This window comes from Macrobrachium nipponense, chromosome 45 (assembly GCF_015104395.2).
Source record: "Macrobrachium nipponense isolate FS-2020 chromosome 45, ASM1510439v2, whole genome shotgun sequence".
NCBI classification, from domain to species: domain Eukaryota; kingdom Metazoa; phylum Arthropoda; class Malacostraca; order Decapoda; family Palaemonidae; genus Macrobrachium; species Macrobrachium nipponense.
The window spans coordinates 2287551-2310640 of record NC_061105.1 but is presented as its reverse complement, the minus strand read 5'-3'; the positions used below and the strand labels follow the sequence as shown (position 1 = coordinate 2310640).

The 23090-nt window shown below is 39.3% G+C and overlaps 2 protein-coding genes across 3 annotated transcripts in view; one reads left to right on the top strand and one right to left on the bottom strand.

Moving 5' to 3' along the window:
* LOC135214274 (protein PRQFV-amide-like) overlaps nucleotides 1-7654 on the top strand; it is a 94581-nt gene extending 86927 nt beyond the window's left edge. Inside the window, exons 2-4 of the mRNA XM_064248393.1 lie at nucleotides 1652-1842; nucleotides 2140-2262; nucleotides 2567-7654. Coding sequence (XP_064104463.1) covers nucleotides 1658-1842; nucleotides 2140-2262; nucleotides 2567-4904 — 2646 coding nt within the window. The 5' untranslated portion in view covers nucleotides 1652-1657 and the 3' untranslated portion in view covers nucleotides 4905-7654. The remainder of the gene's footprint in view (nucleotides 1-1651; nucleotides 1843-2139; nucleotides 2263-2566) is intronic.
* LOC135214276 (COMM domain-containing protein 4-like) overlaps nucleotides 1-17057 on the bottom strand; it is a 197572-nt gene extending 180515 nt beyond the window's left edge. For both annotated transcript variants that reach the window (XM_064248396.1, XM_064248397.1), the window contains exons 1-2: nucleotides 16932-17057; nucleotides 4792-4831 (exon numbers count right to left, since the gene is read on the bottom strand). The gene's annotated coding sequence lies outside the window, so the exon portion shown is untranslated. The remainder of the gene's footprint in view (nucleotides 1-4791; nucleotides 4832-16931) is intronic.
* Nucleotides 17058-23090: the final 6033 nt, after the last annotated feature.

Here is a 23090-nt window from a genome sequence, read left to right as displayed (position 1 = left end):
TTTTTTTACTTTTAATTTTTGTCCTGTTTACTTTACGTTTTTTGTTTTTAAAGGTGTCCTTTTAGTATTTTTAATATTTTAAGTTTGTAATCATTGTGCAACTTTTAAATCTCAAATTCTTAGCTTTATTGTAATTTATTTTATGCTATCTATTTTGTACAGCCCTTGAAAATGTAATGAAGACATTACGAAACGTCGGGAATAAATTGACCCTTTTATCAAGTCTTTATGTCCATCTCCTCACTGATGTATGTATGTATGTATGTATGTATGTAGTGATGTATTCTGTATGTATGATGTATGTATGTATGTATGTATGTATTAAATATAGTTATATAAATATCTATATATATATATATATATATATATATATATATATATATATATATATATATAAGAAGCGAATACCACAGGAAAATGATAGTCAGAAATCCAAGCGATTTCGTCTTTACTAAGACATTGTCAAGGAGCGAATGAAATACAATTGGAGAGAAAGGTCGCAAGTACACAACTAAGATATATATAATATATATATATATAATTATAATAATATATATTTAATAGTTATATTTTTAATTACAAACATTAACCAAAAAAATAAATATATAACATATAAATACCTATATATATACAATATATACCACTATATATTATAATATACACTATTATATAATACCATATAATAATAGTAATATTCATAAGTACTAATAATAATAATATATAGATATATAATTATTAAAACAGATATATTACATTACATAATATATATATAATATCATACATTATTATAATATTACAATTATATATATAGATATATATATAATATATATACATATATAAGATAATATATATATATATATATATATATATATATATATAATATATATATATATATATATATATAAGATATATATATAGATAGATTAATATTAATAAATATATATATTATAATATATATATTATATATATATTATTTAATATAATTAAAATATATATTATAATATATATAATTATATATAAATTATAAATATATATATATATATATATATATATATATATATATATATATATATATCATATATATATAATATATATATATATATATATAATATATATCTAATATAATATATAATATCACTATATATATATAAATAAAATAGTCATACACACAACCACATAGGTACAGCATTTATTAAACAAGCGTAACTCGTAAACTTTTTTGACGAGAGCATTTTATAATTAATACTGTGTTTGTTTCATCATTTCTCTTCTTTTCTGTCCCCACACAACCCAGCTATCCCCCCCCCCCCACACCCCATCCCACCCCACCCACATCGTCAAAATTGTAGACTACTACCGCAGCCCTTTAGCTATATATTGCAACTTCCGGTTTATACTTGCAAAATGGGCGTCATGTAAAAGTCTATCAGGAGTGGATGTAAAATCATAAATAGGCTTTAAAAATAAATATGGTAAATCTCAGAAAAATAAATGCAAAAACATCAACAAAAGATGGTGTGTAAATATCTGTCAGTGACTGGCAGGAAACCGGCTACAATGGTAGTAGTAGTCTGCAGTTCCACCTTCACAACAGCCCACCACATCTCTGATTCGTGTTTAATGACATTGTTCCTTCTCCTTCTTCTTTCAGGCGGTTATGGTGATTCCGAGATGGCAGGCGCGGTCATGGGCAAAACTGCTAACTGTGGGCTTGTTGATGCTGAGCTTCGTCTGGGCGGAGGAAGAAGACCCTACTTCGTACCTCGCCCTGCGATACCCTTCCTCTCTGCCCTCCGTCGAAATTGGGCCAGAAGGCTTTGAGGACCTCCCCATCATTCTCAGGTACGAGATTACCATCAGGCAATCATACCCCATCATTCCCAGGTACGAGATTACCATCAGGTAATCGGAAGGTGGTCAAATAAAACGTTGGAATAAGACAAGTGATGACAGTGTGAGAAATTTTTCTGACATCTTTGACCAACTTGCTGTCGAACTTTGGCATGTAACCAATTAACGACATTATAAAAAAATCATGAACGGCTTGCCATCCTTCCAGGTAGAAAGGACAACTTCATGAAAATTCTTCTTATTTCCCAATGACTTCATTAAAACCTCATTATTTTTTCTGCCCAACAGGGATGACCTGACGAAGCGTAACGCCTTCAGCTCGTGGGGTGGGAAGAGATCTTCCATAAAAACTACAAATGGACTCCCCGTTGCTCTCCGAAGGGCTTACCTCGCTCTCTTCAGAGGTTCCACGTAAGTTTCCCCGTCAAAGTTCACGAACGTCAAGCATCATCCAGTACTTTAAGGATTCAGACATTAGTGATTTCCTTAAAAAGACAGAATATAAAGGTGGTGAGAACCTGAGAACCGCGCGAGAGATCAAGATAAGTAGTAAAAACACAACAGGACATAACCACATTAAATAAAGGTTAAATAAACAGAATACAGACTTGCGAGCAGATTTACTCAAAAGTAATTTTTGCATTACAGCTCTCATTTTTTTATGTTATGATATTCCTTGTGCCAATTACTGATGTTACCTTCCTTTTTTTTGCAGGCCCAAAATACCCACACCTGACGTAGAACTGAAGCGTGCTTCCTTCAGTCCATGGGGAGGGAAAAGATCAGACCCCACACTCTCAAGATATAACATCGTAGGAGGATCTTTCCGCCCATGGGGCGGTAAAAGATCTCAGAGTTATCCATCGGACACAGAAGACTTTGAAACATTGGAGAGTATTTTACCCTACCTGTCTATTGTGTCAAATGAGAAGATGAAAGATGTTGCAGAAAAGATAAGCAATACTCCTACGTTCTGGGAGGACGAGAACCAAATTCTCTCCGAGTCCGACCCTTCTGCTTACTACCGAGCGGACATCGAGCCTCCATCGCCCCACCATTCCTTAAGATACAAAAGGGAAACGTCTTTAATTAACCCAGAAGTCAGAGAGCACTCCACAAATGAATCAGCGACTACAGAAAATGAGGCATCGGAAGTAAAACTTCCAGAGGAGAAAAGAACAAAATTTAGTCCTTGGGTCGGGAAAGGGCCTGACATAAACTTAATCCGGGAAGTGATGAGAAGATGGGCAGTAAGAACTCCCAAAGTCCTTGAGAGAAGGGGATTTAGTGCCTGGGCAGGTAAAAGATCCATTCCTCAAGACCAGTCTGAATTAGAAGGAAAAAGGGCATTCAGCGCCTGGGCAGGAAAGAGAGATGATGGCTTCTTAGATGACGGGCAAATATCATTTGACCTTGACCCTTTCCAAGAAACAAACATGAACAAAAGTTTCTTGGAGAAAAGGGCTGCCTTCAATGCATGGGCTGGTAAAAGAAATGATGACCTAGGGGCTGGTAAGAGAAATGAGGACTTTGACAAGACACAGTCTTTCAGAGCTTGGCCAGGAACAACAAATGATGAACCTGACAAACGGCAAGCCTTCAGTGCGTGGGCCGGTAAACGAGATGGCAAATTTGATGAGCGACAAGCTTTTAGTGCTTGGGCCGGAAAGAGAGACGGTTCCTTTGAGAAACGTCAAGCCTTCAGTGCATGGGCAGGAAAAAGAGACAGTGATTATGATAAAAGGCAAGCCTTCAGCGCATGGGCTGGAAAGCGAGTAGATGACAACTTTGATAAGCAACAAGCATTCAGCGCATGGGGTGGCAAACGAGGTGATGACTACAACAAACGACAAGCTTTCAGTGCATGGGGTGGAAAGCGAGACGACGACGACTATGATAAAAGACAGGCCTTCAGTGCATGGGCTGGTAAACGAGCAGATGATGACTTCAACAAACGACAAGCCTTTAGCGCATGGGGTGGAAAGAGAGACGGTTCCTTTGACAAACGGCAAGCCTTCAGTGCATGGGCCGGTAAACGAGATGCCAAATTTGATGAGCGACAAGCTTTCAGTGCTTGGGCCAGAAAGAGAGACAGTTCCTTTGAGAAACGTCAGGCCTTCAGTGCATGGGCAGGAAAAAGAGACAGTGATTACGACAAAAGGCAAGCCTTCAGCGCATGGGCTGGCAAACGAGGAGATGACTTGGATAAACGACAAGCATTCAGTGCCTGGGGTGGTAAAAGGGCAGATGATTTAGATAAAAGACAACCTTTCAGTGCGTGGGCAGGCAAGCGAGCAGAGGATACCGACAAGAGACCAGCATTCAGTGCGTGGGCAGGCAAGCGAGCAGAGGTTACCGACAAGAGACCAGCATTCAGTGCGTGGGCAGGCAAGCGAGCAGAGGTTACCGACAAGAGACCAGCATTCAGTGCGTGGGCAGGCAAGCGAGCAGAGGTTACCGACAAGAGACCAGCTTTCAGTGCATGGGCTGGTAAAAGGGCCGAAGACTTGGATAAACGACAGGCTTTCAGCGCTTGGGGTGGAAAGAGGGCCGAGGACCTGGACAAGAGACAGGCTTTAAGTGCATGGGCTGGCAAACGGAGCGACGACTTCGAAAAGAGACAAGCTTTCAGTGCTTGGGCTGGTAAGAGAGATTACATTCTCGACACAGAAGACAAAGAATTCGATAAACGACCGGCTTTCAGCGCGTGGGCAGGCAAAAGGAGCGGCAGTTACCAAGACAAAAGGCAAGAAGCATTCAGTGCCTGGGCTGGAAAACGGAGTGACGACTTCAACGAGAGACAATCATTCAGTGCCTGGGCAGGAAAGAGGTCTGGTGAAAATCTTTATAACAATAACAACAGTGGTATCACCGTGACATTACAGAGTACGAACAGAGAGACAGATGGAGAGCATTTAAGAGAAGGAGAAGGGCACTTACCTTCCCGTGATTGGGGTGGGAATCAAGCTTCTCTCAGTACCTGGGGAGGAAACAAGTCAGCTTTAATTTCTAAGGAACAAAGTCTACACAACTTAGTTTCGCCTAAGCTTTAGTGTGTGAACATATCAATTTGTTAATGTTGGTATTTTTTAATTTTGGTAACTTAAGGAAAACATACTATATAAACTACACAAAATATTTAGGTACACTTTGTTAATCTGTAAAAAAGGACAGGTAATTACTGCTATTATATTACATTATGTCAAGGAATTAACAGTTACGGACTGAGCTGCAAGTTAATCACCAACATTGGGATTTCTGAAGACAACGAACTTTGAATCATTTCTTTGATAAGAAAAAAAATTCTGTTGACCAATGCAACACTGTGTAACTTACCATACGTGTGACCTTACAGTTTTTTTTATCAATTATTTTGATGTTCAAAGAAATACTTGGAAATGTATACACTTCTACAGATGACTGAATATAACAACTACAATGTTAGGATATCAGAATATACTACATAATAATCAAACCCACAACTGAAATTATAGAATACAGTCTCCCTCGGCAATCTCAAATACTACCTTGAATATTTGCAGGAGCTTCTAATACACATAGATACAAGGTCTATTTCCTGCTTATTTACTCCATAAGTATATCACACAACATAACTCGCACTTAAAAATAACCTAGTTCCTCCGTAACATAAGGGTTCTTTAACCAATTTCTTCAGGAAAGAATTTTTTTCCTCTTCAATATATTTTCAAAATACAAGAAGCCAACTGAACTATGATTGGATAATCAATCCTTTTTCAAATTAACTTGTTGCTCGCTACAAAAACAATCAAGAAACTGTATATATTCACTCAACTTTAAATTACTTTAATGAATATAACTCAGTTATTATCTTTAATCATCACTGTTCATTGTGGCAGTGAATATCAACAAAAATTGTCCATGTACGTATAATACAGTACTTAGCTGGAACATTAATTTTAAAATCATACCACTGACATTGGCTCCTTAGGTCTTTGAGTTACCAGTATGGAAATGTTACAAAACTGATTCCTTAAAAGAACATGAATCCAACTCAGTTCATTCCCAGATGTAAAACTTCAAACAAATCATGACAACAATTTCAACCGACCCCTAAGAGTTGTATTTGCCAAGAAAATTTACCTTTGTTGCCTCTTGATCTCTATAAGGTCCTTTTTCTTGAAGCACAGGACTAAACTCACTCTCACTCATTCTGTACTGGCTTGATGGGTCTTGTAATGTCCCTTTGCAATACTACCAACCTCCTCAGTAAGGTTTTGTTGCAACTTCCTAACACGGTCACAGAAGCTTGTGTCGGTGGCGTCTGGCATTCGCAGGTGGAGATCAGACATTCAGAGGATTTCAAAACAATGCTCCAGTATCATCTTTCACCGAAGGCTGGCTGTGAAAGACAATAGCTGGAACAGTGGAGATTCCTCATTTGAAAAAATCCTCCAGTGACGTTTTTGATAAGGAAAGCCTACAGTACTATTCAGTGAATAAGAAAGCCTCTCAAAGAAACATCAAAGAAACATCATTGCTAAGTAGATAGAAGAGCCTTTCCTAGACATGATCCATAAATAAAGGAGCATTACAATAAGAGTATTTTTCTGCCTATGAGGGATTCCTGCAGTACTCAACCAACCATCAGTTACTGGGAAAGTTTATGGCAAGACCCATTCAATAAATGAGTCAGAAAGAAAGCCACAAAGTATGAAACATTTGTTCAACCGATAAGGGATCAATACAATGCAGGCAAATAAATTGTCTTACATCACAATGTAGTCAAAGTATAAACTAATGAAGGAATCACAACAGAGACAATTCAGCAAGATATAAGCTACAATGGTCGAGCCAAAATTCAAATCAATTAAGAGGGCTAGCTCTACAAAATGAGAACCTATCTCTCAATATTTTTCAACGTGAAGAAATAAGTTAACAGACAAAAACAGTCTTCCAGAAATCTTATCAATCAACACTGATAATTTGATCAAAGATATTAAAACTCTGTAAAATATTTTGTTTCTATTTCAATTCATTTTAACATAAAATATAAATCGGGGTACAGCTACATTCAATAAGAGAATTTCACTCAACAGCTTTTTCACACCAAAACACATTCACTTATTAATAACTGACCTTGCTTTAAAAACCAAGCTGCATTGCTCTTTTGTGAAAACCAGAATCTCTCTCAAAATTACACATGAAATTTTGGTCTCGGTATATAAAAGATCGATGATTTTCCAAACCTTTTAAAGTGGCTGGTCAGTTCAAATTTATAGCTAATTTAATTGAATACTAAAAAAAAAATTCCATATTCTTCCTCCCTAAATCAGATCAGATTGCACTGTTGGAGTATATCTAATTCAACTATTAAGTCTTTATACATTTACACAAAAGATTACCCCCCTGTATTGTATATATATAATTTAGAAACAAAACAAAAACTTTGTACTATATCAGGTCAAGCCTGTACGTAATACTACTCTATTAAACAGCCTGTAACACAAAATATAAATGTTAAATAAATTACAGCTACTCAAATCTGCACAAGAACCTTTCCCATCAGAAGTCTACATCAACCAGATATGTACATAAACCAGAACTGATAACGCACACACAAACTCCATCACAAATCTTGTTTGAAACCGCATTTCCCAAGAAGCAACATGTATGCGATGCTCGCAATAATGTTCAATGAAGTACCCACGTGTCATTTGTAATTTCTTGGGGTTGTTAAGCAAGCTGAACATAACCTGTGACTGTCTCGTGTGTCGGCGAAAAAATATAAAGTTTTATTCTCAATAAATAAAACGGAGCATCTTTGTCAACTTTTATTTTCACTATCCACTTTTCCCTAGTCCTTGCAAGATGTTTTGAAGTTATGCCTATTTTCAAATGTCTGTGTAACTATTATTAACGAGGCATCATCCTCATGAAAACCATTTGGAGACGAAGAATCTAGGCAGTCTGCAATACCCAAGATTATTTCAACATTCTAGTTTACAATTGCCTTTTTGATTGCAAACCATACACCCAATTTTGTTTCCCCTTTGATTTTTCTTTATTTTTACAAAATGGGATACAAGTTTGAAGAAATGTTACACTCACATGTTACCCTCAGAAGGCACCAGCGGAACCCTCTTGTATTTCTTCCTCTTAGACCAAGGTTTTTCCATTAGAACAGTGACCAATCAACCATCTATTTGTACCACACACTGCAAAAAGAGGCTAAAAAAAAGAGGCAAAACCATGATCTTCATCAATACTCATGATCAAAGAGTTCAGTAGCAGTGGAAATGTTTTTACAAAACTAAAGCTGAAGAAAAATCGAATGCTTGCGGTTGAGTGACTGAGTGGCACCCAAATTCATTCACTCGCCTACTGTTAGTCGATTGCCTTCTCACCAAGTTTCAATTACTAAACCACCCTGCACCAAAGATCATTCACATAAATGACGCAGAGTCTGTACAGGCAGTCCCCGGGTTACGAAGGGGGTTCCTTTCTCGAGATGCGTCGTAAGCCGAAAATCGTTGTAAGCCGGAACATCATAAAAAATCCTAAGAAAACTTTACTTTTAATGCTTTGGGTGCATTGAAAACTATGTAAACTGCATACTTATTGGATTTTTCATCAAAAAACCTTCAAATATTGATTATTTTGCATTTTTGGTGTCATATTTCATCTGCCAGATGAGCGTTGTAGGCGTCGTAACCCTGGAACATGCGTCGTAACCCTGGAAATAATGTCTGATGAATATATAATTGAGAAGTGCCTTAACCTCGGAACGTCGTAACCCGGGGACTGCATGTATTCTCGTCAGAATGAACAACTTTCCAACTATACATACTGCATCATGACAGGAAACTGAAATGTCCCCCCAAAGCATACCTGTTATAAATGTGTACATTTTTGGCAAGCTAGCTCCTCACCTGTTGATCAGAACAATGGCTTTCTTGAGTGAAAGAAGTCCACAAACAACAGCAGTCTAGCAGAAGTGAATAACTGTAGGTCATTACTGATTTCTCTCCATGAAATACTACCTTGATCAATTCTTGAAATGATGGTTGCTTTTAGACCTTGTCCAAAGAGAGTGCCTTGCACAACAGGAGGTAATGCTCGAGAAAGTAAAATAAGCAGGTCTATAATGGAATAATACACATGAAATTCAGTAGATGTCAGTAACAGCGCAGGAAGGAATTACAGCAGCTCCTTGCCTAAACATTTGGAGATTACAAGATTCTACAATTTCACTGTACTTAAAACCACACAATCAACCAAAATAATACACCCATAAAGAACTGACATAACATATTTACGTACATAGTAATATCATGCACGCCACACAAAACATAAACAAGAGCTTGAGACAGCTCAACCCTGCAAATTCCTAACAGTGAACTTAGTTAATAGATTGGGGTAATTAAAGAAAGTTTATCATTATCATATTTATTTCCTTTTAATATAAATGATATAAGTTTGGGCTAAGTCAAATGATGTGTAGTATATCAAACAATGAATTTAAAACCAGCCTCTTTGGAACCATCAACAGAGAAAGACCTAAATTCTCCAGAACTTTATTACAGAAAAAAAGTAATTCAAAATGACTGTACAATATGGAGAAATGGAAATAATAACCAAAGAAATTATGAGAAAACACCATCGGTTATAATACTGTACATATACTAGAACAAATTAGATGGAAATATTTACAGCCTAAGCATATCTGGAAAACTAAAATATTTAAACTACAGAATAACATCTCAAAACAGAAAATATACACTGCACCAGATGCAGAATAAGAAAAATCTACAACCACAAATTATTTGAAGAGACAAAAACTGTGGTGGTACATAATCAAATCACCATCAACTATAAATATAGGAACAGAACCTTACAATACATAGGAAAAGAATCTTTACAATACAATATAATAAAATAAAATCTGACTTATTGTATGTTACCTGGATACTACTGAAAAAGAACTGTGAATGCAATCTTCATTATCCAGTCACAAAAAAACCAAAATACAGACAAAATCAATGAACATTAATAGAATACTTGTAAAATTAGTGTGAGTCTCACTTCCAGACAGGTATGGAAACTGATGAAACAAAATATGATATTGTTAAGATACAATAAAGTTTGTTCATACTTACCTGGCAGATATATATATAGCTGTATTCTCTGAAGTCCAACAGAATTTCTAAAACTTACGACACACGTAGTGGGAGTTAGGGTGGTTAGTACCCATTCCCGCCGCTGGGAGGCGGGTATCAGGAACCATTCCCATTTTCTATCAGATTTCTATCTCCACTGTCTCCTGAGGGGAGGTGGGTGGGTACTAAAAATATATATATCTGCCAGGTAAGTATGAACAAACTTTATTGTATCTTAACAATATCATTTTGTTCATGAAACTTACCTGTCAGATATATATATAGCTGAATCCCACCTTTGGCGGTGGGAGAGACAGAAAAAGGATTTTAGAAAACATATAAATGTATATGATTGACATCTTGGTTCCTTACCTGTTAGCATAGCTGACTTCGTGATTACTGTCACCCAAGCCTGCTTCTGCTTCACTAGAGTTACCAACAAGGTAGTGACCTGTGTAGTTGGTGCGCTCTAGATGATCTGTCAACGGGGACGGGACCACAATGTGACTAGACCATGACCATACTTCTGAGGGCAACGAGGCAAAAACCACCACCTAAGTTAGCCTAACAACAAACTCCCATATACCAAAGGCTAAAGGAAGGGACGACTGTACTCGGCAGCCGACCCTACAACCATAAACATACAAATATTAAAAACTCACCTACCCTTTTCTATGGGAAAGGATGAGTGCTACCTCCTGCCCCCACAATAGTGTCTGCGGCGACGTATGGTCCGAGAGAGTAACATTGTAAATCATCCAAGCTTTCACACTCATTACAGCGCAAATCATATTTACACTCTTGCCCCCTACACCCTTTACACAATGTGTGAGGATCAACCAAGGCTTTAGGAAGCCTAACCTTGCATTCCACTTTCGAACACACCCTGGCGCTAGCCGAACTACATCCAGACATATTTAAGGAAAAATCTAAGCCAAATTCAAAAAGCAGTCCAAATCACGTATGCCAAGCTATCGATCCAATCAAAAAACCAAAAAGTCAAGAGGATACTCAAGCAATATGAAAAGTTTTCCAAAATCCTGAGGCGGAGGTGTGTAAACAGATGTTTACGACACCGGCGACAGAAGAAATCTGATAGAAAATGGGAATGGTTCCTGATACCCGCCTCCCAGCGGCGGGAATGGGTACTAACCACCCTAACTCCCACTACGTGTGTCGTAAGTTTTAGAAATTCTGTCGGACTTCAGAGAATACAGCTATATATATATCTGACAGGTAAGTATGAACAAAACGTATAATTTTACTGATGAAAGTCCAAGATGAACAGATTACTAAAAAATTTTTAAATCATGATATTTTCTCATGACTGACATTTCCAGAAAGTGTACAGAAACTGTAAATTCTGAACTAAATGTTCACAGATTAATATTAGACTACAGGCAAAAAATGCAATCCTTCCTAATTCACATCTATGAAGCTATAAAAACGGCAGAACAAATAAATATAGGCCTAAATACTATACACCATCTGTCAATTAGATTTGTTTACTACAATTGCTAGTTCTGCTTCCCATACAGCACCAAACAGTAAGTAACTAATTGTGGCACTTTCATTATTCAAGATGCCGATACTGTAGGTCAGTGTGGCACTGCCTTGGCATGTTATATTAACCTCCCACTTCTCTCCAGTTTACAAAGAACTTGCAAGAGCTTTAAACCAAGACAATTAAGTTTTGCTTAGTAGGGACACCCAAATAAACTTTTTTTTTTCTTACACCTGTTTGTGCTAGTAGTACGTATAAGCTTTTCTTTCTGTCCTTCTTTAAATCTGCAGCTGGATACCTTTTATGGACAGAGTCAACAGACTATAAGCAGAAGAGGGCACTATGGGGAATCAGCCCGCAGAGAGAAAATTTATAGGAAAAGGTGATAAATAATTATGAAGGAACAGAATACAAAAAAAAAAAGGCTCCTCAATACAGATCACATTTTCAATGAGTTTTTAAAACCAAAAACAGCAAATTTAAGCAAAGATGTCAGTATTACGGTCTTAAAGTTGTATAGTTTGGTCAGCATAAAAAAAAAGCTTACCTCAAAGTGAAAACCTGAAGACATTTTTTACTGTAATTGGGAGACTCCTAACCTCTACCTTAAAATGCCATCACAGAGAAACTATGTTCCTCGTTCCTTCCTACCTTTTCGAAGGATTTTCCAAGGTGTTTGTGATTCTGATGTAATATGGGAAGAGAGAATATCTCATCTACAAAGATAGAATGTGCACTACTACATAAGTGCAGTGAATAAACCCTGCAAACCTGATGGATTTCAAGTTCCAAAGGATGCATGGAATGCCAAAACACAAATGGAATATATGTTGTCAAAAATGGATAAAACTGGTGCTTTATATTTGTAAAAAATGTACTCTGCTTAATGTACCGAAGCAGTAACACCCCAACTGAACAGACCTCAATTACGCAGACTTCTGTAATTGTCAGTTACCATATTACAATTATTTTTCTACGATAACATTTTGGATGCGGCACATTTTTTTATATATCCCATAAACTGAATACTAAGTGTAGTATAGTGCCAGCAGTTCAGGTTAGGAATGACCTGGAACTGCTGTTAACTGTAAGATATCTAGAAAATATTCCAATGCAGGCTATAACACAGGGTCTTCGTTAAGTTGGGGTGCTATTGTATTTAATGAAATAGGAGCTTCCTACGCTTTGTAATGGTTAAGGCATCCATAATAAGAAAGATGGACAGAGCTAAATTTGTAAATAAAACTAAGGGATACATTCCAAGAATCCCGACTCCTTCTTAAGGCACTAACTTTATCAACAAATGAAGAGCAAAATCTAATAAGCAAAAACTACTACCAATTAACACACAATGTACAGCATTAAAAAATGTAGATTATCTTTTGCAATTAGCTTAATCGCAGCATACAATGCCCTACCTTACATAAGCTCCCAAAAAGCAAAGATTTTGCTCTCTATCTAGTAAAATGACTGTATCATTTCTTTAATACTAATTGTGATTTCCATAAGCTAAAAGTTAGATCAATCGGAATTCCTCACAAAAAAAATTAATTACCAATTCATCAATGAATCTATACAATATCTATAAAAAAAAAAATTATGATTAACTTTACAGTACAATGCCGACCATCTTTGGACAATTATTTATATAAGTAAAATTCTGCACAACTTTGTCACAACAATTTGAAGACCCTGGAATTCTCTATCACAAAATGCACATGGCCACAAAGTAAAGTAGTATATATATATACATAGTATGCATGTTTTATTATATAAAACCACATACATAACTATACAAAAAATCTCCAGTTAGTCCACACTATAGAAGTTCTGAGAACATATAATGCCTATGCACCTCTTTACTCTACATACAAAACATTACAGCAACAGATATATGCATGTACAAATAAAACCAACATCTAAGACCAAGTCAACAACCACTAGTAATACTGTAACTAACAGAAGTAACTACACTTTGTTCCACATAATTGTAGTAACATGACATTTGTTTTGTTAATGAACTACAGCAAAATACGTACCAAAGTCTGCTAAGAAAGAGAACACTTATTTGCAGGGGTGGCTTTGAAGATTAATTCTGAACTGACCCAACTGGAGTGGGCCAAGGTGTTAACACTAAAAATAATCTCAAGCTTTAGAACTGCTTGGAAATAGATTCCAAAAGATACTACATTTAGTACTACTTACAGTTAACTTAGACCACCTGTTCAGTGCACGAACTATATTTACTCTTTGCCAAGCAATTGAAATATGATTTCTCATGAATGATGAGTTTACCATACAGTACGGTAAAGTATTTGCAGTTAAGAAAAGGCACTCTAAAATTACAGTACTACCATAATATTTTCCATGTGCAAGAATCACTAAAATGTGTTTCTATGATAAAAATAACAAAATTTAGACAGAAATTCTTACAAAAATAAATGTGCTTCCATTTGATATAAACATAAATTTGAGATCTTCATATTAATAAGATATGCTTTCATCTAGCATATGTAAATGCAAACTAGAGTTGCTTATGTTGTCTAGAAATGCAACTCGGCACAATGCTCTCTTAACTTTGCAAATTCTTCACGCTTTCTATAGTATACACTTGGGTACAGTACTACAAAGACCTAGCTCCCAATGCAAGAATTTGAAGTAATTCTGATGCCACTAGCAGGATTCAAACCTGCATCCAGAGCATGAGAATGAGGTCAAGCGGTTCTCTGGAACAGGTTGGCAACGTGGCCTCAACCTAATACTCTGGATGCAGGTTCAAATCCTGCTAGAAGCATCAGAATTACTTCACATTCTTGGATTTGGATCCAAGGCGTCGTAGTGACATGCATGTCCAAAAAAGTGTGAAGAATTTGATAAGTTAAGAAAGCACTGTGGTTATTACAGTTGCATTAGTGAAATCCATTCATACTCATTTCCAATTCTTACAATTTTTTATTCATGAGTTTAAAAGTCTGAATCAAGAGTACAAAGAAAACAACAAGTGTTCGGATCATTCCCTGAACTACTTAAATTAGTTAAATAGTATCTATTTTAGTTATATAGTATCTACTTAAGAGATTCTATCAGTTGCTTCTTTTTGCAAATCACTTCTTTCCATATTACAAGTAATGCCTTAATCAGTGTCTATAGTTTACATTATGAGGTTCATTGTAGGAAATACCTTACCTATGGTTTTTGGCAAAGGTATGTCAAATTAATCATCACTCACAAAATTATTTTCAACAGTATCAAATTTACGGGTTAGTAATATTCTAGAAAAATAAAACTGTCTATGTAGATTTCATAAAAGGCAAGACCAGCATGATGAAATCTGAAAATATGGCCATTACTGCACACGACTATCCTTCTATTCAATTAACTCTCAAGTAACTGGACTGAAGCTTTATCTTATCTTCAAAATAAATGGAAAATATTTTGTAGTTCCTGTTGTTGAAATTGCATTAATCAAAAATGGAAAATATTTTGTAGTTCCTGTTGTTGAAATTGCATTAACACTATAAGTGATAATGGCAACATGCTTACAGCAAGCCCATAGTAACCCTTTCAAGTTTCAGTCATTGCTAATTCTATGTGTTGCACACACCTCATATTAGTGCTCTCTTAAGCAATATCTACCTTCAGCAATTATTAAAAATTTACTTCTTATGACAGGACACTTGTTTTGATCAGGTCTACGCCAGACAAGTTGTGTACGTCACAGAGCATGCCATGCACACAAAATATTTTCAACTATTAATTTTTCAGCAAGCAAAGTAACTATGTCATAAAAATCTCAACAGCTGAGAACTCTATGATGTAATTTTACACCATCATAATTCAAAAGGGTAGAGTTATGATTTATATTTTTACTTATATTTTTGCAAGTCCAACATTAATCCTATACAAAATTCTGAGGTTACAAAAGTGTTCTTAAAAGTACAATGACCAGACATCAAACGAAATATCTCTCGGCTCACAAAAACCAAAATATTTCATTACAAGTGAGGTAAAAATCAACAGCATTTACATAGTTCATTACTCAAAGAACCAATCACTAGATGAACTAGTTTCAGTCATCATAGGAGATGAACTAGTTTCAGTCATCATACGATGGTATATCATCGAACGAATAACCGTCATACCCTTTAAATGCGTAGTAAGCAATATAGGAATGGTAAGCACCTGGGATGAACATCAATGCTCCAAGGATTATGATAGGCCAAGTTCGATCGGCGTATTTTTCATCTATGTAGCCGGCCACAAGGAGACTTCCTATAACAAGTAACAGAGTGCCTGCCGTAAACAGCAGCAGAGCGTAACCGATTGCTTTCCATGGAATACGCTTTGGACCAGTCTGCAGAGGAGGGATAACTTTTACCATCTAGGCCTATATGAGATACACAAGGTCTGATACCTAACAGTTCAAGCTTTGTCATTTACAATTGGACCAAATAACTCATGTTAATATGGTTGGCTCAGTAAATTATTCAGATATTGTAAGCATGTACGTAAACTGAAAGTTTCATAAAATGTATAAATCCATTTCCCACTTGTTTTTGAGACCCAAACTTCTTAAGAACTGATATGATAAATACTCTTCAAAGCGTTGAACAATTTGAATCAAAAACAGAGGTTTTACAACAGACAAGAATGAGAAGCTTAATTTAAACTATGTATTCCCAAAGAGACGTACTAAACCTCATACAATACTATACTTTTGTAATATGTACCGCACTATACTGTACCATAATCATGTTAGAAATGAAGCTTTACCATTGGGAGTTTTTGTGCCAAAAATTAAAAGAATTATATTCATAACTAAAATGTATTGACTAAAATCCAAATAAGAGAACCAGCACACTTGAAATGAAGCCAGCTTAAATGTTTCTAGCAACAAGAAGCTCTAACATACAGAGTAAATCTCACTGAACTGATTTGTTTGATCCACATGACTAGGAAATTTGTTTCTTTTGTAATTGTATGTACTACCTTCCTTTATATTTTTGGCATATCTACATTGTTAAGCAAAATGATGTACAGAAGATTGGTGATCATCCATTTGTTACACAGATGAAGATGTATGAGGAAATTACGGCAGGAAAGGCAATTTTGCCCAGATATTAGATTTGAAATTAACATTCCCCATTCTCTGTTGTCTTGTACACTTTCCGCCTGAATTCCAGTCTGGTCTAGGTTTTAATCTATGACTTTTCTCTACAATATTTTGCTCTTCTTACAAGTCTTTGCTGTGTTATTTCTATACTTTATACCTTTCAAACGGTTGATGCTCTGCTGTTTTCAGCACATATCTAATCCAACCCACCTCAAACTTTGACAACCCAGCCCATTTTCTAACCAAACATTCCATCATTTTATAACTGGACTTGTCTTATGACCTTAATCTTCCTCATAACATATACCATATGACCAATAGCTACCTTAAATTGACCATCGACAAATCCATCATCATCTTGGCTAAGCCGCTGATACTGAGCAGTCGAGGGGTATGAACGAGCATCTTTACGAACCATGACTTAAACTATAAACACAAACTCTGCTGACCTGAAAAAGCAAAAGAAAAAAGGCTTCAATAAAGGTAATCCACTCAAAAATTAAAAATTTAATACACTGCAAAAGTTCTATATCTTATGCATAGAGGTGGGTATTACACGAGACTCTGTGAGTACTAGAAAGGGTCAATGAACAGATCTCTTAATTTTCTTGGGCTACAATTCATCTTTGTATAGCGTAAATACTGTAGCCATAACCCAATACACAAATATATTCCAAGAAGGAAGCCCCAATCTAGATACGTATAGGGTAAATGGCCGAGCGGCAACATAGCGGCCATCTCTCCCAGAACGTGGCCACCTTCCTGAAAAAGTACGTATTTGAATTTGCTGCCACGGGCATCAGCCAAGAGTTGTGGTCCATCCAGGCAGCACAATGTGACCTCTTCACTCCACTCGAAGTGTTTCCTCCTAAAGTATGAAATAATGGCATAATTCAAGCGCTTTTTCGGGAAGTGGCAGCGTTCGGGAGATGTTGCCGCTATGTCGCCGCTCGGTCATTTACCCTGCGTGTTAAAGAGTCAATGTTAAAATGAGATGTAAATAAAAGAATATGAATGAGAACAACATTAACTACAGCCTACCTACTTTTCATTCACATTAGACAAGCCCACTGAGAAGCCATTAGCAATAAAAATCCTTCGCTTATCCATACGAAAATACGATATTGTTATGATACAATAAAGTTTCATACATACTTACCTGGCAGATATATACTTAGCTATAGACTCCGTCGTCCCCAACAGAAATTCAAATTTCGCGCCACTCGCTACAGGTAGGTCAGGTGATCTACCGCCCTGCCCTGGGTGGCAGGACTAGGAACCATTCCCGTTTTCTATCAAATTTTCTCTCTTCCACCTGTCTCCTGCGGGGAGGCTGGGTGGGCCATTTATCGTATAGTATATCTGCCAGGTAAGTATGTATGAAACTTTATTGTATCATAACAATATCATTTTCATACATTCAACTTTCCTGTCAGATATATACTTAGCTGATTGGCACCCTTTGGTGGAGGGTAAGAGACAGCTAACTACTGAAATAGACAGGTAAACAACATATGTTGTAGGTATTTATAGACCTTGGTTCCTACCTGATTAGGCAGAAGACTTCGTGGCTACTGCCTAGGAGTCTGCTTCGCCTCAAGAGCCTTAGCGAGATATTGATCTGTGGCCAAGAGTTCTTGTGGGTCTGTCGATGGGGTCTTATCCACTTACTCGGCAGAGCCTAACTGGCATTTGTCAACGGGTGCTAATCCACTAACATGACAACACGCCTTATTTAAGGAGCACACAACCGATCCCGATCACCCGATCCTAACACCTGTGTTAGTTCTAAGATTGTCAAGAGTTATCCCCCAAACTCCTTACAAACAACCAATAACTCAAATCACACAGTCAAGACGCACACATTAAAGTACAAACAAAAAAATTTGTACCCCTCTATTAGTCCGATACAACCCGAGTTCCTTACTGAGCAAAAGTGACGGCCGCCTGTGCGACATCTAACACTCTTTCCAGCAGGAAGTCAAGAACATATCCAACAAGAGGGTTACGCACGTATAATAAAATTAAGGATCGGTGCTTGCTCCAATACCCAGGACCGTATCCGCTGACACAAACGGACCTAGAGAAAAGCATTTCTCGTAAGTTACCTGAACGTCTTTCAAGTAATGAGATACAAAAACCGAATTGCATCTCCAATATGTCGCTTCCAAGATTTCCTTTAGAGACATATTTCTTTGGAAAGCAAGTGACGTCGCGACTGCTCTAACTTCGTGAGCTTTTACTCTCAAAAGTTTAAAGGAGTCATCTGGGCAGTTCTTATGCGCCTCCGTTATAACACTTCTAACAAAGAAGGCCAAGGCATTTTTCGACATAGGTCTTTTCGGGTCTTTTACAGAGCACCATAGACCTTGTTGAGAACCCCCCATCTGCTTCTTTCTATCTAGATAGAATTTTAGTGCTCTGACCAGGCAAAGGGACCTTTCTGCCTCCCTACCTACTAGGTTAGACAGGCCCTTTACTTCGAAGCTCCTGGGCCTGGGCTTTGAAGGATTTTCGTTCTTCGCTAGAAACAGAGTCTGAAACGAACAGATGGCTGAGTCTCCTTTAAAACCCACACAAGACTCTAGGGCGTGCAGTTCACAAATTCTTTTCGCCGTAGCGAGAGACAACAGAAACAAACACTTTCTTGTAATGTCTCGAAAGGAGGCCAGATGAGGAGGTTCGAACTTTTCCGAAGTCAGGAATCTTAGGACTACGTCCAGATTCCAGCTCGGAGCTCTTGGTTCTCTTGACTTTGAAGTCTCGAACGACCGAATTAGATCGTGCAGATCCTTATTGTCAGCCAATTCTAGGCCTCTATTCCTGAATACGGCTGAAAGCAAACTTCTGTATCCCTTTATGGTGGAAACAGAAAGGTGAGATTTCTCCTTCAGGAAAAGAAGGAAATCGGCAATTTCGGTCACAGAGGTATTGGAGGAGGACAGCTCCTTCGACCTACACCATCTTCTGAACACCTCCCACTTCGATCGATATACTCGCATTGTAGAAGACCTGCGGGCTCTAGCGATTGCGCTTGCAGCCTTGTGAGAAAAGCCCCTCGCTCTGACGAGTCTTTCGATAGTCGAAAGGCAGTCAGAGCAAGAGCGGGGAGGTTTTGATGATACCTCTCGAAGTGGGGTTGTTTGAGCAGATCTGTCCTGTTTGGAAGAGATCTGGGGAAGTCCACCGTCCACTCCATTACCTCTGTGAACCAATCTCGAGCTGGCCAAAATGGGGCTATCAGAGTCATTTCTGGGCTCAGGATCGTGTCGGCCTATGAAAGTATCCTTAATATCATTCTTTCTAGGTAAAATTAGCCTAAAATTACCAGAGAAAAACAAAATTAAGAAAATGTCAGTAAAACTGACTCGCTCACTCTTAAAAAGAAAGTGTCGGTATGAATATAGGGGCGATGTGTGGAACACTACCACGAGACAAACACCAATTAGAACTTCCCTATCAGAATCCCCCCAAGAGAGAGCTGATACCAACGGGCGATGCAGCCCCTACTACTACTACTAGAGGACGCCACGGACAGCAGCGCCCCTAGCGGTCATCCTTAATTTTTAGCACCAGCGACAAGTCGCCATTTTCTTGTGCTTGTGTTTTCTTGGATTTATTCGTACTTATCTACGATGGAATCCCTCCCCCTTTTTCTCGCTCCCGCCGTGTTTCGCCGGGACCTTCCTTCCCCCCTCCCCAGTTGCTCAGCTACCTCACGATACGTAAGGAGCCTTCCGTCGCAGCCGGGGGCACCTTTGGTTATATTATTGGCTCCGCTAGCGGGCAGGGTGGGCACTACGAGTGGTCGGTTGCTTGCCTACTATATCCTTATATCTCTCCCCCGCTACGGAAGGGAGCTTACCCTTACCTACGCACTCTTCTAGTAGACGGGCGGAGAGAGAAGTTGTTTTATTTTTTGTTATTTTAAGGATATACCCTAATTATAAGATATTTTACAATGAATTGTGTGTTATTATATTATTATTATTATTTCAACCATCCCCGCCATTCTCCGTCGTGGTTTCCATTACCACCACTCCTAGTTGGTTGATTCTTGTGCTTCCGCCATTGGCGGAGCCATAGCCTATCTTCCAACCTGGTTGCCACACGTATTTTGGCGGGGCTCTGGTTTTATCTAACTTTATCGCTCCGGCACCAGCGGAGCATATGTTAGGCTGTAAGTGTTTACTTGGTACTCATGTACTTTTTCACTTACAGGCTACCAACTGCCAGGTCCCAGCCTGCAACGCCACGCTCTACGACCCCTGTGGACATGACGAGTGCAGGTCTCACGCCCCGTGTGCCACATCGTTCAACGAGACGATCGTCTGGCACCCCGAAGCCTGCGCTATATGCTACGACCTGGTCGGTCAGCTGGGGGATGGGGTAAGTCCATTATAGGCTTACTTATGATTTTACTAACAACTTCTAGTCGTAAGTTTGTTAACCCCGTTCCACAATTGGCAGCTAATCTCACCTTTCTTTCAGGCTAGCGGTGTGAGGGAAGTCGCCCTCGCCACCCTGAAAGCGTGGGTGGGCGGCTTTGGGGGAAAAACGCCGCCAAGGGCCAGCCCTACATTTTGGATAGGAAGCTGGCCATCCAGATCTTCCCCGCGGGCAAGTCGACGGGTTACGTCGACCCCTTGTCCGCTGCCCCACTGATAGCCTCCATCCAGCAAGACCTCCAGCAATCGTTTGGGGTCGTAGCCTCCCAGGAGTCGGTTCCGGACGTCGCTGCCCTGGACCTGAACTTGAGCCAATTGGCGGTAGTTAGCGAGGATTTGTTGGTTGAGGTAGGTTTGTTTGTCGGGGCGCCCAAGGTCTTTCCTTGGCGCTCCTGTATCTTCTCCTGTCCCCTCTTCTTCCGCCGCTTCTTTCCAAGGCTTTGCGGGATCCGAGATCCCTATTCGCCCTCCCGCTCTCTCTGTACCTCCTAAGGAGAAGGGAAAGAGAGAACCGAAGACCTTGTCTAAGTCGACTTCTAGGAAGTCGTCTTCGTCTTCTTCGGTTAGGAAGTCGTCGACTTCCTATGCCGATGCGGTGAAGGCAAAGCCGGGCTCTTCCCAGTCGAAGAGCTCCAGAAGCAAGGCTTCGAAGGAGAAGGCTCGCGCTACCACCGAGCCACTGCCTTCTCCCGCCTCCGCTGCCTCCTCTCCGGCTATGCCGGCAGGGGTGGCAAGCACCAGCACCTGCGTTCCCTCTACTGTCTCACCAGGAGTGATGGAACAGGTGGGGGTGCTAGTAGGTTCCCAAATCTCTGCATTGGGAACGCGTTTCGAGCAGATGTTCGCGCAATACGAACAGTCTGTCTCAAACTGGACAGTCAATCCAGGACCTCTCTAATAGAATGAGAGAGAATGAGGACCGAGTGGCTGGGCTAGCTCAGGCTCCTCCCCCAGTCTCCCCTGCATCTAGCACGGGGATTCTTCAACTTCCACCTTATGACTCCTTGCCAGCTTTCTCTATGGAGAACCCATGGAGAGTAGCTGCCTACGCTCATTTAAGGACGGGATGATTTCTATCCCGGAGTTTGGTACTCGAAGGATTGAGGACTTCGAGTTCTACCCTCCGGGTCTGACGCAGCCTTTCATCGGGTATGCTAGGCTGACGCCAACGGCTCTCACGAGAGAAGACAAAATCTCGAAGGAGTCAGTGCTTTACAGTAGAGATCACGCCCAGCGGGAATGGGTTCACTGCCTGGAGGACTGGGAGTGTACTAACACTAGACTCCAGGCCTACAAGAGTCCCTTCACTATTTTCGCGACGGAAGAGGAGGTCTCTCTTCCGTTCGCCACGAAATGTGGAGAAGGCTCTTCAGGCAGTCCTCAAGGATGAGCCCATTCCACAGTTGAAGGAGTCGGAGTCTACTTCTCCACTCTTCCCCGCCTTCGAGAGTTGTGGGAAAACCTGCCAGCTACATTCACACGCTGGGTAAACTCAAGCCGGACTGCGCCATGGACCAGTTCGGTGAGAAATTACCTAGGCTGCCGGACTCCCTAATCCAGGCAGAGTTCGATGCAGCGAACTAGGTTTGGCAGGTCCCTCAACTCTCTCATCGTTACAGAAATGGCTGCTCTTTCCTACGCTACGGAACCGCTGTTCAAGATTCTGGCGAAATCTCAGTTCCAGACGGTTCTGTCGGACGCTTTTGACTTCTTCCAGGCCAGGAGGAACTGCCGGAAGCATGTCCTACAAGAGTGCACAATTAGGCATGAGCCTAATAGACTCTTGGCTGCGAGCATGTGGGGAGCGGATCTCTTCCCAGAGTCCGCAGTGAACGAGGTCCACCACGAAGCTGCTAGACTCAACCAGAGCCTTAGAGCTAGGTGGGGTATTCCTCTAAGAGGAAACAGGAATCCGTTCCCACTGCTGGCAAGAAACCAAAGAAGGATGGGTAAGAGGTTTCCAGCCTTATAAAAAACCTCCCCAACATCAGCAGCAATTTTGGTGCAGGCAGTCCCAGTTACCCAACAGGGACAAC